Source organism: Athene cunicularia (assembly GCF_003259725.1).
Source record: "Athene cunicularia isolate RWA chromosome 1 unlocalized genomic scaffold, athCun1 chr1_part1, whole genome shotgun sequence".
Lineage (NCBI taxonomy): Eukaryota > Metazoa > Chordata > Aves > Strigiformes > Strigidae > Athene > Athene cunicularia.
The window spans coordinates 95,747,948-95,765,094 of record NW_020799091.1 but is presented as its reverse complement, the minus strand read 5'-3'; the positions used below and the strand labels follow the sequence as shown (position 1 = coordinate 95,765,094).

General features: G+C 41.2%; 1 protein-coding gene across 3 annotated transcripts in view; it reads left to right on the top strand.

Annotated features, from left to right (window-relative positions):
- IGSF5 (immunoglobulin superfamily member 5) overlaps positions 1–9,987 on the top strand; it is a 34,170-nt gene extending 24,183 nt beyond the window's left edge. For all 3 annotated transcript variants that reach the window (XM_026858907.1, XM_026858898.1, XM_026858890.1), the window contains one exon: positions 8,360–9,987. In XM_026858907.1, the coding sequence (XP_026714708.1) occupies positions 8,360–8,382 (23 nt within the window). In that variant the 3' untranslated portion in view covers positions 8,383–9,987. The remainder of the gene's footprint in view (positions 1–8,359) is intronic.
- The last annotated feature ends 7,160 nt before the right edge of the window (positions 9,988–17,147 follow it).

Here is a 17,147-nt window from a genome sequence, read left to right as displayed (position 1 = left end):
CAGTCAGTGTCTGCTCTTCCCTTTCTATTGCTTTTCATATCTTTCCTGCTCCAAATGTCAGCTAGGCCTTTCTGCTGGCCAGCATGATGGGTAGCTCTGTCTGGGACAGACTTGCCATAGGTAAATCCAATTGTCTTTTCGTCATTCCTGGGATCAAAAAGTTTCCTCCTCTCTCCACAAGCCCACTTATTACCATTAATTAATTCTTTTAGCTTTGCCAGCCAGAGTAACTCTGACTTGGCTTTTGAGGATTCACTTCTGTGTATATTCTACATTAAACCATATAATGTGGAGGTTTGTTTTGCTCTAAACATGTAATAATTCTGGAGAGCTGTTATGTAGGTGCCTTTGCCAAAGTGGAGGTCTGCAATGTTTTTATTACTCTCCCCAGTTGCCAGACTTGAGGAGATGTGAATATAAGATAAAGGCACTGTTGAAGGTGAGGTTTTAGGTTCCTTTGCAAACAAAATCCAGTGCAGATACAGTAAATAAATGTGCATTTTCTCTGAATCATTTCTTGATTGTATTTTCCAATTCAGTCAGGAACTTTATGCTGATCTTGGAGACATTTGGTACCTCAGCAGTAAATGATGCAAGGGAAAGCATGCAATTAACACCCAGTCCACCCTAGAGCTTTGCCCCCTTTCCAAGTGGCTAACACTTAAAGAAGTACAGCTTAGTGTTTATTCTGCTTGTTCTGTTCTCAGCTACTTCTATTCTGGAGGGTGGTACTGGACTCTCTCAGCTTCTGAGAGCAATGTGGATCTTAATTTATGCCATATATTTGTAAAATACATTTAGCGCCTCCATAACAGTTTTTGCCAATATGCTCTTTGGAAAGTGGCAGTGATGATCTTCTCAACACAGTGATAACTCACTTATTTTTGAAGAGTGTTTCAACATGTGCAATGCAGAAATCTGTCTTGGGATGACATTGCATATAAATCATAGCAGAGTGTGTCTAGTTCTTCTGGCACACAATGAAATTTAGAAGTACTCAATTGATGATTAAAGTGATCAAAATAATAACTAAAAATAATAGCAATGATACTTATATATATGTGGCTGGTAGTTATTATGTTTGACATTAATTACTTGTCAAACAAAATACTATTAAAACAAAACTGAAAAGCATGTTTAAAACAGCTGAGGGTTCAGGGTGGATCTGTAACCCTGAGCAACAGTTTTAGACAGTGTTTGATTCACTTATGAACAGGATTATAAGGCACTGGCTATCTTTACATGGACAAGGCATGTGATACATTATGGTCTTCTCTGAGAAGCAAAAGACCTTTTGTTGAGGATCCCATATCCACCCTAAACACATTTCAGGGGAGGTGATAACTTCAGTTAGCTGTAGCCATTTCCCAATGACTGGGTGCTCCTTGATGGTTGATGTGCACTGATTGTGCACTGGGGAGGCATTAAGCCATTTGGTGTCATCAGAAAGGTATCCAGTTTGAGTGCTCTCAGACAGCTTCACAGAACAACAGTGTTGTGAGTGGGGACCATCAGGAGTCTGGGTTCACAAGCATTGGGTTCATGCTCCTGATTCAAGCCAGAACATGAGTGTAGGGGTGCAGCCCTCCATGTGAAATGCTAGATTAGATGGCCTAGGAGGTCCCTTGCAGCCCAGTGGCTAGGGAAACATTAAAAATCCATCACAGGCACGCAGCAGAAATATGAACCATTTCTGTTAAACCATTTGTCCCTGAACAATATTTGATACAGGTCTGTTACGGTGGCTTCTAGCTGCATCAGTAACTGCACATACGTTTTTTGAAAAATATGAAGAGATAATCTAGAGGTGAAAATTATTTATAACTGTTTTCCATATGTTGGAGGAATATTCAGCAATCTAAAAATGGCTTGTGAAGATAAACTCTCAGTTTGAACAGAGCTTCTTAGTATATTGTGATGGCCCCATCTTGTATATGCAGCAGTTGATGAAGGTTTATCTTAAATTGTGGATTTGCAGTCTGTGATTTAAATTTATGGCATTATATACAAACATAGTAAAACATTTCCCAGACAAAAAAAGTGGTTTTATTTTACATTCATAACCTTCCCTGTTAACTGCATAATAGAAGTTTTCTGACAAAAAGTGTTACTGGATGCATTCTAGTAAAGTTCAATCACCACTGTTGCCAACATATTCCATAATAAATATTGCAGTGCTTTTTCGTTATAATATATTTCTTGTCAAGTAGGAGAAATCAGATGGCAAACCATTTAACTGTTTGCTGATTAGTGCTGAATCAAACAATTTCTTGCCACTGCATTTTCTAAGAACAGAAAGTTGTATTTCTCAGTTGTCTTTCCCTGCCTGGATACTGGAAACATTCCCAAAGGTTTTTCATCTTTATTCTTCTTGACTTTTTAATGAGAAATAGCGGGTAAAAAAACAGGAGTAAGAGAAGCTATCCAGAGAATTTTTTCCATAGTGAAGGAGGTCATAAAGGGGTGGACTAGAGCAAATTGTCTTTCTCTCCTTGGATAATCAAGAAAAATGAGCAAACGTTCTTGCAGTGCTTCTATGGAGGTCAATAAGAAGAGGCAAAGAACCCAAGTCCTCCCTGAGGAGCAGGGTGGGGAAAGAACAAGGAGCCCATGTACTGATGGAAAGAGTCACAGAGACTGAAGACCTAAAGCCTTGTCTCTCCACCTCTGCAAGGTGAACGAGGTTAAGATTTCTGTGGTTGGCTTCCTCGTCACCTTATGGGATCAGGATTAACCAGAGCAACAGGCCAGAAAATAGCTCCATATGGGCAAAGTTTGAACAGAGAGTTTTAAAATCAAAAGAAGCTCATGGATGTGGGGACAAGATGAAAAGCAGAGCAATCACAGTGAAGGAAGATTTTTCAAGTTAGCATTTTGACTGGACAGAGGCTGCTGCACAGCCCATTCCTCCTACTCCCAGGAGAAGACTGGATGGAAAGATTCAGCACAAGTCAGAGGCATTAGGCAGTCTCACTGTGTCTCTGAGAGTGTCAGCTTCAAACTTGATCCCTTGTGTTGCATATGTAAAAAGTTGCGATTTTAAATGATTTGAGAGATTAAGGGAGATTTTGTATCACAAGTTTTGTTTCCTCAGAAGTCCTTGCCCATGGACCCAACCAGGTACAAAGCCTGCAATATCTGCTAGGTCTCATTGTAAAAGGTGACAACAGAAAATCACTTAGGTCAGCTCTTGGCCATTCAAATTCTTTGACTCAGGAACTAATGCAAGACGTTCACAGAAGATAAATGTTGCCTGGCAATTGCACTAATCAATTCACAACATGAACAAAAGATCTGGCAAATCATCTTAGGGAAAAGTAATACCTCACCGAAGAAGAAGGGCAGAAAAAAAGAAGGTGTGTGAGACATTTAAAAAATTATGAAAATCGAAAATTATTGAGCTGAGGAAAAAATTACTAGCCGCTGAAAGAGGAGGCCAGGAGCATCAGTCAGGGGTGCTGGAAGGTCTTCATTCTGATTACATTAGCCAAGAAAAGGTCAAATGGAGAGCAGAGTTGCAGGCTTCTGTTTAATTGCATATTTTGTTACTGTCAGTGATGGGAGGAGAGTGATCCTTGCTCCTAGACTCAGGGCTGAGCTGCAGGCCAAACGGGTATTAGGGACGGAGGTCTCATCTGAGGTGCCATTTCTCATACCCTGACCCATTGCACAGAGCTCCTTCCAAAACCTATGTGCAATGAGGGTGATCCCTTACCCAGTCTCTAGCAGATTTTGGGGCAGTCTCACAGACAGTGTAGACTGAACAAGAACCATAGGGCCAGTTCTGCCAGGTCCCGAGTACCACCTCCAAGGAACCGCTGTTTTTCAAGTCCCACTGGTACAAAAGATGCTCTAAGGACTCAGCATCTTGTAGGACTGGACAGTCTCCTATAGAAGCCTCATAATTAGTCCATTTAATATGCCATAAATATCTCTGATAAATCAGATGTCATAAGAGGGAGTGCGTGCTCATTTATAGTGGGCCAGATTCGTCCCTGGTGTAATTCAGCTGACTTTATCACAGCTACAGGAGACTTGTACTTGCCACCACAGCACACTCCTCCTCTCCAATCCAGGGTGAGTCATGGCTCTGTTAATGGGGAAGGATGTATTTTTCTTCTTAACTACTCCAAATGACACTCTATAAACTGGAAATATAATTTAGTTGTGGTTGTGGTTTTATACTGGGAAGGAAATGAATGATGAATTGTAGATCCATTTATTCCACTGTATAGAACTGCTCTGGCTCTGAGGATTGTTTGAAAAGAGAAATTAAGCTATCAAAATCAAATTAAAAGGTCAATAAAATAGAAATATAAACCAATGACAGCAAATAATTTTACCCCTACCGATGAAATGTACTATAGAGTATGTCATGCTACATTATTCATTGGTCAGCATATCTTGATTAAGAGAGTAATAAATATTGATGATACAGATACAGAAAAGGCAGGTGTAGTTTATATTATAATTTTTCCAAGTGTCTGTGGAAGAAGGGGATGAGTGAAGTTATGTGGGTGGGATTAGCCCGTGAAGAAATGAGAAGGAATTTCCAGGCTGTCCCTGTCTGTTGATGGACAGGGAAATGTGCTTGAGTGTATGAAAAGTTGACAGCATGGAACTGGTTTGCTATTTGAAGCCATAATGTATCTGGATTATTTTGAGGGTATCCGGAACTTTTGGGTGGGTGTTTTCCTGTCAGTGAAGTGAATTTGGAATGAGAATTAAAAACTGAGGGCAGGGGGGGAAATAACCTTCAGAAACAGAAAGCTGTGCCTCCCTGATTTTTTGTTCTAACAGTTAGCCAAATATGCAGACACATGCAGACACATTTGGAAGTACTCCTACCACATTAATTTCAGCAATTTGTTCTAATGCAGTTAGACTTGGATTTTTTTTGGCTGGCTAATAGCAGGCAAAGCCTTCAGTTTATCACACATTTCCACAGTGTCAGTGTTTGAGGAGCTGCCATCTGTCAAATCAATTTAAAGATCAGGGCCCTGTTTCATAATGCCAGATGTGTGTTCATCATTCATATCACTGATGTTATATGGGTTGCAGAAATGACTACAACATGGTTGTAATAGCAGAAGTCCTTCTTTCATTGACTGAAGATCAGTATTCAAAGCATCACTGAAGGATTCAACCCTGAAATCAGCTGATACACATACTAATTTTACCTTCTGATTCATCCATGTATTGCTAGCTCTCTTTTTGTCTTGCTGAAGAGCTGGAAGAGCTGGAAAGATTTTGGCATCTGTTTCCCTAACCAAATCAACAAACTCTGCAAAGCTTTTCCCAGTATAATAGTCCTTTTACAGTAATCCCTATAAAAAGGCATCCAGGGCAGATGATAAGTCAACCAGCAGGCTTTGAAACATGTGACTGTCAACTATCCATGGTTAACCAGATGTCAAGCTGACAGTACAAAGAGATTTAAAACTATGTGAAAGAAATGCTGATGATACTGCATCCTTACTGATAGAAGGGACCACCTTGGAAACTCTCTCCTGTAATGTTGGGCTGTGCAGCAAACCACTAGAGCTGTCTTTTTTCCTCTCAATGTGCAGGATGTAATGAATAATGAAATCATTTTTTCTTAGACTAGGACTGACAAGACTAGTAGAGCACTGAATTAAAAGAAACAACTTTGAAATCAAAACCAAGCAGAGGCTCTGGCAGCTGTAGCATATTGGGGTCTAAATACTAAATGGTTGTTGTGGTCCTGTTCCTCTGCATTTTGTATTTGTAATGCTTTGCATGAGATCTTCTAGAGCATCAGAAAACAAGTTTTAGTTCACTGACTAGCAGCCAGCAGCCTCCATCTCAGTGAAGTTCTATCCAGTGAACTGCAACCTCAGTGAGGCTATGCTACTTCAGAGAAAACTTGACAGAAAATGGGCCAGTGCACAGCATGAGTTGACTGAAATTCATGAAATTATTCATTGATTGATATCAGACCACAGCAAGAATAAAATATAAGTAACCCAGGACATTTGCTATAAAGCAAATAACTATGAAAGGTGCAGCAGGGCAGAGGTGAACCGTCATGGGCACAGTCCCCACCCCAGAGGCAATCTTGCTGCTCCATTCCTCCTTTGGTGGTGAGGAGAAATGGCATGACAAGGCAAGGGCTGAATGGCTCATTCTTGCAGATGAGATTTTGAAAGCAGAAGAGGCATGCTTAGGTTGCATTTTCCCCAGTGCTGTCAGGGAAGAATAGGACAGTCTAGATCCAGCTGGTGCAAGTCCTCTGGCTCCCTCCTGTTCAAAATCACATGCAAACCAAAATCTTCTGTAGTATTACCTACTACTGGCCATAAACACTGCGTCTTTTGGCAACATTACTTGATAAACTTTCTGATTAATGTACTTTTTCCTTCAGTAAATCTGGGTGCAATACAGTATTTTTGTGCAACAAGTTCTGGGAAATATTCCCACCCCAGTATTTTGCTAAACATGGGATGCAAATAAGGACCTATTTCAGGAAGTTTCAGAGACAGTGTTCGATAAGATGCTCTTGGACCCCCTCTGAAACTTTTTGCTTACTCAGTATGCCAACTAGTTCAGTATACTTCATACTCAAAGGACAGTCCACAGCATCTGGGAATACTTGCTTTCCATAACGCTTGCCTTCAGCGTTTTTCAGTTGGGTTGTTTTTGTTTTTGGTTTTTTTTTTTTCCATTCTACTTGTAAATTTGTTATTTTTTGGGGGAGCAGTAATAGAGAGCTTATCAAAACCTCTGTCCTAGTGAGAAAGCCTCCCATAACAGACCTGTAATTGAACGATCAGGAAATGCCAAATAACTGTTCTGCCCTAAATGGACCAGATCTCATCATATATTAATCCCCAGGGTAACACAGACCAGAGGAAACTTCTGATATGCTCTGGAAATGAACGAGTGATGTCTCTGTTGAGCACCAGTAAGGTCTTTGGGCTGAACAGCAAGAAATTAAATGCCACAGAGAGACCTTGGAAAAGGTCTCTTGCACAGACAGACAATCCTGTTACTTCCCAGAGCACCTCTTCTCTCTGCAGAAATAAACAGTAAAGAAGGGTAAATTTAGAAAACAGCAGTATGTTCTAGCAACAAAAAGGGTTGGGAAGAGGGGGGAAGAGAGAGAGCTGTGTTTAAAACAGAAGGCAGCTGTCTTATGAAATGTTTCTAGGATAGTTATATTTATCCCATGGTTTTCTTTGAGGTGCTGGGACTCATTAAATACCAGAGACATGTTGTCCACATTTGTTATCTAACATTTTCCTCTATGGCTTATTCAATAATGTATATGTACCAAATGCATTATTTAAGATGTTTAATACTGGAAGAATACCAAGGCAATACAGACTGAACGTGATTAATGCTCCAGAAACAAACCACAAGAAGATCAGTCAATAGTTAGGAACCAGCTGGGAAGAAGTGAAATTTCCATTAATTTCCAAGGGTTTGAGGCCAGATGGGGAAGTTGCAAGGAACAGCAGCCAGCATCTACTTGGAGGTAGATAAAACTAACACTGGGGCTGGCTGCAGCAAACCATTCGGCTGTAGTGTTTCATTTAGGAAGACATGTGAAGATACATGTTCATAACTTTGGAAGAACTTTTCATTCCTTAGAGCTACTTTGTAATTATCTATGTGAGGTCTCACTACTACATTTAAACATACAAAGTGTATGTTTCTTGGGTGCATTTGACAATGAATTTTTCTTTTCCTCTGCAATGATATTTTGTAAAAGTGTATAAGTAATTAGGACTGGAAATTCACTGTACTGGTTTCAAATCAGGATAAAATTTTCAAAACTGTTGAGCATTTGCCCTGCACTGATCCCACTGGGGTCAGTTTGAAAACAGGACGCTGTCAGTGGAAGTGGAATCCTGCCAGTCATGGGAACTTTAAAAAAAACCTGTCTTGAATAAACACTGAAATGCTGAGAGCGGTCATGCAGATACATGAAATACTGGCATGCTTATTGCTGCAATTTCTAATGTATTTGGAAAACAATGTCAGATGTTAAGTTTTTCTCACAGCTTCACAGGTAGTTTCTTTAAGAGAACCAGAGGAGAAATGACCAACAACATGTTTTGCTTAAAAGAATACAGACTACAGAGTCCACAAGAAATTCTCAGATAGCATAAGACCAGTTAATAAATACCCAGAACTGCCATCAGTGTGTGACATGTTTTGTTCTGCTGTTCAACCTTTTCTTTGTATTTAGATTTTGCGTGAGTTGCTGATGATAGATTTCATTTTGGTATACTGCTTTGGGGTGAGGGTTGGGCAGGTAGCCCCCCTGAGGACTCTTGCGGACTGCTTTTCAAGGATTTCTTTTAGTTCTATAACTGCTTTTATTCTCCCATAGGTGCAACCTCAAAGACGTACTGATTATCCGATCAGCCCAAAGAAAATTAGAAACATGACACTTGTTTAGCATGTACTTCTCTATCAATCAGTCACATTTTACACATTTGGATGTCTTCCTGCAACAGAGAAAGGTTAACACCAGTTCTCTCAGTTTAAGCTATAAGTTATTTTTCTTTTTTTCTCATGTAATGAAATAAAATTGCAACCTTTATAATGTAGCATATGATATCTCAGCAAAATTATAGATATAAATGACAGCCTTAACTTCAGAGACAATGAATTTGATGGGACTCTACAAGAACAAGAATCTGTGCTTTGAGTCCCAAGGAAATCAGCAAAACTCCTACCAGACAGGAATATTAAGTTATCCACAGCAAGATCAAGGATTGGAGCTGCAAGAGATTTATTAGTTCAGAACTGGTTAATAACAATACTGGTTAATACAATGTCTACTGCTTTTTAAATGTACTTTGTGGACAACTGATCATCTTGAGCTTATAGAATAACAACATTTTTCAATTTCTGTTCTGTAATAAAATCAAGGGAAGTTTTCATGAGGGCTGTTTCAAAATTTCTAGCAAAATTATCTGTGGATCAGAAATGAATTTGTTTCATTTCAATACATTCTTCTCTTAAAGTTATTTGTCTTAAATCCAATGTTCCAGTTTTAAATAAAAAACAATCACCCATGTGCCAAAAAAAATTCCTATTTTGATTGAAATGCAAAAATCTTAAGCTGAAAAGCATGGATTTGAAACTTCTGACTTTTGAGTTGTTGCCTGAATGCTTTATGTCTCTGTTCTACTTGTGGACCAAGTTTGACAGCCAAATGACTTGGGTCATAGCAAATGGTGGTTGCTGGTATTCATGCTGAACCCTGTTGTTTCATCAGGGATAGATTGATAATGACCATGGGAAATGCACTTTAGCTAGGCAGCCTTGTCAGTAGAGCAGATCTGGCAGATGGACCCTGTATGTGCCTTCCCAATCTAAAAAATATGATTTCTAGCTGAAATGTTTTGCCTGAAATGTTGTATTTCATAATAAAAAGTACAAGCTTATTAGTTTTTTACAAAAAGGCAAACTTCTTCTAAAAAAACATGTTATTTTCAGTGTGCTCGTCTTTCTACCCACTCGAAGCATTCTGAATTATTCAGTGTTTTGCATGTTAATCTTTTGTATGAACCAGTGCAGGTGCTCCTTCAGTGCTGAAAGAAGCCACTATATAGAAATACTTTCAGTGATAATCTGCACAACAAAAATAAGAAATCTGAAACCTGATCTCAGGAAAAAGAAGTTATTTTGCATGTTTAGCATTTGGCATCTCATTAAATTGTGACAGTTTTTGCACTGCTAGTCGCATTTTCAGTCGTCTGTCAGAAGAAGTGCTGAGACCAATTCACGGTCTGCCATGTGCAATTGTATACAAAGCTGTTTCAAATTCTGACCATCTATACTCTTTCCGTTTTCTTTGGTTAAGGAGGAGCTTTGAAATGCATTCCCACTGAATGCAGTTGTACCAACAACATGGTATGTAAATAGCTGTAGTGTTATACAGAGAAAATATAAGCAATTTACATTGCCGAATATCTATGTTTTTTCCTTGAAATAACCATGCACTGAGAGAAACATCTACCTTATTCTGATACAATTATTACTATTGCTGGCATCTCCTAATTAGTGCTGCAGTTTAATGCAGCCTAAACACAAACAAAAATCCACTTTATTAGGGGAAATATCCATTGCATGAGAGTCCCAGGGTAACACCAGCCTGTGACTCAGGGATAAAAACTATGGACCTTTGGCTTTCTGTGCATGTGCATGGTTAGCAAACCTTCTGGTTGTCAGAAAAGTAACCCTGCAATATAAAAATGAAAACTCCATGGAGGCAGCAGTTTCCCAGCTGAAAATGTTGATTCATCACAATGTATTTTGGAAAGGAATCAAACTATACTGTGTTGTTTATCTCAAAGCCATTGATTCCAAGCTTGGCTCCTATATTATTTGGTATCATATTAAAGCAGCCAATTTAGAACTGAAGAAAATATTTCTCCAATTAATCTGTATCCTTCCACATTAATAAAAAAAACCACCCCATTGTTATGTTGAGGCTGTGGGCAAGAAGACATATGCTCTGAGCCAAAAGGTGGACTCCTGTGTCAGCTATACGGTGCCTTCTGTGTTGGGGAGTCCCCACCAAGATTTCCATGCTGTGCTACTTGGTGCTTGAGGCTCTTCAGAGGACACCAGCAGTGCTTCCCACATTGGGTTTCAGGCTGTGGCTGGGCAAAAACACCACCCGGCACTGCTGTTGAATGAGTGAGCTGATGTGAGAGCCCTCATCTGGGAACAGTGTGAGAGACCCCTTCCCTGCTGACAGCTCCCAGCTGTGGTGGTTGGACATAGGGGCGTGCAGCCACGTTGCCCTCCAGCTGTGCATCTTGCCTGGGAGCTGGAAAGGGCTCCAGCATGCCACACTTACCTCAGAGATGCCTTGCCAGCAGATAGTTGCCAGCGGACAACACACAGCAGCAGTAGCAATTACACCCCACTGACTGCACATCCCACTGACTCAAAGAAGGGTTTCTCACACAAACAGGGACACAACCATGAAAACGTGCACATTAACCAGAGTCTGGAGCTACTTTCCTTACTGCCAGCTACAAGAATGCATCCCACACAGCTATGGTATACTCTTAACAGCATTAGCTTGAGGTTAAAAAATCTTATGGTGTCCTTGAAATTTATAGTTAGGGGCATTTGTATGCTTTCAGATTTGTTGTCTTCAGGCATGTTATACAGCCTGTATATCACCTTCAGTACTAGCTGTTACTTATGTTTGCAGATGGAGCTACACAAACAACAATACATAAAATACAGAGACAATTTTTAGCACACAGGGAATATAAAATATGCAGGCACTTTCAGAAGACAGAGTAGACTAAAAATATTGAATTTCAGGCACTTTATGGAGACACCAATCTTTTGTACACATGCATATTGATTTATAATTATGACTTGAGAGACATTTTAGTAATCCAGAAGTATCTAGTTTTTTACTACTCACAGACTGTGCACAGTTTGATAGTATAAAAACCTTCTACATTTCCTTACAAAATGTTCTGATTTGAATTCCATGCATGTATGTGTGGGGAAAAATGCTTTGGAGATAAACAGTATTTAATTCCACCGTAAGGTTTCCTAAGGTTGTCTCACCAGTTTTATGTTTCACAGAAGAATTCAAGCTACCTTTAATATAAAGCCACTTAAAAATAACACTGGTTTCATGTAGAGCTTTCTTTTTACAATAAAAAAGCACCTCAGGTTTGTGGGGGCTTAGCAGAATCAACAGATGAACTCTTTCTGAAGATTGCTCACAATATTGACTAAACATTTAGTTTCTTACTGATTTGATTTAATAGAACCTCTATTTTTAATATTTATTTGGTAGAATATGTAATATGTGGTGCTGCTAACCTAACATACAGCATTATCAAGTATTTGGGCCTCCCAGTGACAGAGATGGGAACTCTTCCATTACTGTCTTCATCTTCTCTTTCCTCAAAAGGATCCTGCACGAGGCAGGAAGAGCACAGCTTCTTACAAGCTTTCTCATCAGAAGCTCCTGGAAGACCAGAGGATGGTCCCCTCAAAGTGTTGCAGATAACTCACCACCTTTCCTCTTCACCCAAGTAGATCTTACCTGTCTAAAATGGGGCCTATCTCCAACTCTCCCTCCCCGAGTTTCTCTAAATCCCACACTCGCATTCCCAGAAATACAATAAAATTAATCCAGTGGCCTCATGGTAACTGTGTAATTAAAATGAAGCAATCAGTATGCATGAAAATGGTCTCACATGGTCAAGCTATAATAAAAAAACCACGATAGCTGCCAACAGGGGAACATTTCTTCCAAAACACCTTTGGTATCATAATACTCTTTTTCACAACAGCCTCCAAAAACTCCTTCTAAAGATGAGGTTGAGAATTGAAATTCATATAGCCGCTTGATATGGAGGAGCACGCTCTCAGTAGATGTGACTTTTATGATTAGACTCTCCTCCTACTCACCACGATCGACTCTTGTTCCCCAGGCTATAAACTACCTGTCTCTTCTTTCCCCTAGGTGACAAGCAGCTTCATTTAACTTTAACTTTCTGTCTCTCACTTTCCTCCCTCTTTACCATCATTTCTTCTCCACAGCTACCAAATATCTTTTATTTAAAAAAAGGCCTAATTGATACGTACCTAATTAACACCTGAGCATTTGTTCTCAGCTTGTATTTAGCTCTGAAAATTGCTGCTTCTATTTCAGACCTGAATAAGGGCTTGCATACCTAAAAGTTTTCCTAATATTTCCAGCAATACCAGCTGATCCAATAAAACATACTACTACCTCTACCTGCAATCTCTGTCCAGCCTATGCACACACACGGATGGTCATGTGTTTCCATCATCTTGCCCACTGGGGCTTCGAGAGGACACTGCAAATCTCAGCTGACCTTCCTGAACTGCTGTTGGGGAAAAACAGGAGAAGGAAAGAGAAGCCAAGTCAGGTCTACACTAACACGTCTGCACCAAGCCTGCTCAGCCAGTGGAAGAGTGAACTGTGCTGTTGTGAAGGTGGGATTTGGTAGGAGGGCTCTGCATTGCTGCAGTCTGTAGCTCGCATTGAGGTTCCTGCCCTTCTGCCCTGGAGAATTCAGTTTTCTCCTACTTGTCCTCACCCTGCTCTCCATTCTTTGGAAGGTGCAGATTGGTAACAACTCCTTTACATTACCCTAGAAATCATGAATTATTTGTGCTAGATTACCACAGATAGTTATTTAAATGAAAATGGATATTTGCTGGCTCAGAGGAATACAGCAATAGACTATTCCTTTTCAGCTAAGAGAATTAATGTCTGGGAGCTTGCAGTGTTATTCAGCATTAGCTCTCATAGCAGAACTCACGTCACACAGATGTTATTTATATTGTTTATTTTCTACTGTGCTATGATCACTCCCTCAAATGAGGCTTATGCTAAGTGCTTTTTTTAAAAAGACATGTTCCAGCAAAGCACTCTGTTTTGGGGAAAGAATGCCAAAATCCAGGGAAAAAATATTGAGATGTTTTTATTAGAGAAGCCAACCAGATCCATCTCAGCTTGGCCTCCAACTCATTATCTTCCCTTCACAAAAAGCCCAGGGGCTGCTCTGACCTTGGATTGACTCATCTGTACTATTGATCCCCTCAGTCCCAATGATAATGGGAAAGATACTGATGCTGTGGTTTTAGCTCTGCTCACTTGGACCATATGTTCATGCACCCTGGGTCTCTCTGCTGCAAACACCAGTGTTGCTACCACCCATTCTAGATTTACTGTGAAAGGACAAAGGGAGACTCATGGGTCAGACCTCTTGCGCCATGGCTGAAAGCCATTCAGAGATGGTGGCAAACTATTTTTCTTTCCCAGTGGAGTAAGGATTCACAAGATGCTATGAGATGGTGGGTCTGATGCTGGGACTGTTCCATACCATTCTTCAGACACACAGAGTTTCATTTAGATGTTACCCTAAATGTCCTTCCACAGGACAGGCAGTGAATCCTCCTTGATGAGGCAATACATTCACTTGGTTTTACTACAAAGCCATAGAATTTGTTAAAATGAACACTGTGCACTTTAGGTTTGTCTCAGCACTTCTCTGGCATGTTGCAGCACCTATGCAGAAGCCAGTAGTCTTCATGATGACTGCTGGTCCACACCAAAAGAGTGGTGGATCAGCAATTCCTGTTTGAAAATTAGACTTATGTACTCTGGATTGTGTTATTTTTTGGTAAAGAGCAGTTAGACACCCTCAAACCATGCAAACCAGAGACTGTTCTGTTAAAATACAAGCAATTTTAGCAGCCATTTTTGTGGAGATCTGCGTCTTGGAAGTCTGCAAGGCTGCTCGCTGATCCTCTAAAGACATCCTCATTAAGATCTACATTATGAGCCAAGCCCTTTGATGCTGCCTGTGAGGAGGCAGTACCTCAGCCTGAGCTCAGAACAGACTTGAAATTTGATCACTGTTTCATAATCTCCATTTGCAAAATGAACAACTCAAAGAGGACAAAGAGAGATGTAGTGTCTATGCTGAGCCATCAAAATTCACTGGGGAAGCATGTGAGCTGACAGAGGAGCAGCTACTTTCCCCTACTCCCTTTATCCATGGCCAGAACAGGGGACAAACACAGAAGGGTGACAAGGATGGGACTTCTGATCGCCAGGAGTCCTCACACCCGGTGACAGGGCAGTGTCCTGCTCCCCGAGTGGAACGGAGCAATATACTCTGAAGAATGGCTGTAACTGCAAAACAGGTTAAAATAAAATTAACTCTTTTTTCCCTATAAATTATATATGATGGTTACATCACAGATTCTGTCACACTGGGTCTATAGATGAATTGTGCAATGCTTTAAAGCATGAAGCAAGGCTTTAGTATGGCACCATGCTCCTGTAGCACAAGGTCATAGTGCTTTGGTGAAGTCACATCACCTGAGTATAATCTATGGAAAGATCAGCAATATGAACAAAAGACCTAGTTATCGATTACCTTCCACCTTAAGATCCTGAAAAGAATTGTGACATTCTATATTGTATTGTGCAGCCAAATTTTGTAACTTTGCATTAAATCACAAGTCAAGATTCTGTTGCCTTTGTTCATGAAAAGTCTTTGCTGATTTCAGTGGGGTAAGTCCATTTTAAAATTAAAAGACCTTTCTTATTTGGTAGGACTGTCCAGAGTTACAAATAAACATATTCCTTCTAAGGCTTCCATATTTTACATTTTTTTTTCTAACATATAAAGATTATCTACGTGTATCAAATGTGTTTGCAAGGTGCATGTACTAAAGAGGATGGGATGTTGGGAGTTGCAAGGGCTGGAAAGTACAAGGTAAAGGAGAAGGCGGCTGTGGTAGCACACATAAATTTCCACTGCTCTGAGCTGATATCTGGTAGCTGAGGTCTCGGGAGATCTAATGAAATGACTTAGCTTCCATATGCAGTTTTGATAGCATTCATAAGAAGCCTGTCAGGGTCTTGAGCATGCCAACAGCCCAGCCTCTGTAGCCATCTTTCTCTGTAATCCTCCTCTGCAGCCTTTTCCAGCCCCCACATCCAGGGGTTTAGCTGCCTGTGCTTGAGGTCTGCTCTAACATGGTGATGCTGTGTAACCTTCCATCACGCTTCTGTGCAAAGAGCTAAGCTGTGAGAAAGAGCAGTGAGAAGCCTCCCGCGGGGCCTCTGCTGGTGCGCCCTGTGCTCCCTGGCTTGGGAGCTCGGGCACCCACCCCGCGGGCAGGCGCGCTGCCCAGCCCTTGCACCTCACTGGCCCTGCCCCGGCTTCGCTTGTTGGGGGGACCTTGAACCTGCACTGCCACTACGGACCTCTGCGGTCACCCGGGCTTTTGGCTGACCTGGTGACTGTCACTGGAGCTGCTCTGCTCTTTTTCCCTGTGTCCCGTGGGGTTGTGCCCCTTGCTGTGTGTACCGGGCCCTGACTGGTGGAGCAGCCCCATGCTGCTGCTCCTGACACAGTGTGCTGCTGCCGGGCCCTTTCTGAGCCGTGTAGAAGTTCTCAGTCTCCTGGTAAACAGCTGTAGGGATTCCTCAGGCTGCAAGAAAGATCATTTTGGGGGCAGATTGAAAAGTTGTTTTTCCAGACAGCAAAAGCTAAGCAGCTAGTACATCTTCTGTAGTTTCCCACCGGTTGCACATTAGAACAAGGAGCCCCCTTCCACCCACCCAGGAACAGGCTTACTTCCAGTTTTAAGTGCAATCCTGCCATGAGGCAGTGCGGCACAGCCTCGCTCTCGGGTGCTCCTGACACGGGGGCTCTTTCCGTAATCACCACAGCACTGCTGCTGCCCTGCATCACTCCTAGGACACAGGTGGGAGCATCCTTTACCCAAACAGGGAAGCCAAGCAGCCACTCACTTTGCCACATGATGTGGGAGCACGAATAGTCTACCAAGTAGTCACACAGGGAAGAGGGAGGCAAGCCATTTCTCTTTATGAATCTGTATTCAGTGAGCAACATGTGCATATCAGTATAGGAAGGCCAGGGCCACTCACTCCTGTCACACCATGGTACTGCCCCTAAGCAGATGCATAAAGAAAATTACTTCTGTGTCCAGAAACCTTTTCAGTGTAACTGCTTTCCTGCTGAGTAGCTGCGACAAAGTCACTATGCATACCCAAGCTGCAGTACCGCAAATAATGTTTTATTTCCCCCCAGAAAAGTTTTCTTTTCCTCCTTCTTTGCAGATGCTTCTTTTCTCCCCCTCTGCCCTCAGTTTGTTGTGACGTTTCATAGCTTTACTTGTTTAATCAGGAACCCGAGTGCCTCAGAGCAGGTGCCTTGACCCCTCAGCTGGCTGTGAAGCTCTGCAAACAGCCACATGGCACCGCAGAAATAATAAGCAAAGAAATCTGCATCCCTTTGCCCTCAGTGGCAGACTGCTGACAAATTTTGCCCTGCATTGCAGGTGCGATGCAATTATTGCAATGAACACAATGAGAAATAATTAATGAAGACTTTCTAATGCTTATTGGGAAGATCATCCACCAAACCAGGGAGGTTTTCTTTCTTCTCTTGTTATATTGCTGCACTCAGCAGCTTCATAGCTAATAGGTTACAAAGTCTTGGTTTCCTTAATTCCAACTGCTAATCCCTTTTGATAGGGCAGAGGTGGATACAATTAATGTCAGATGATTATGAAGTCATTGGTGGTGCTCTGAAATGGAAACTGTAAGAAGA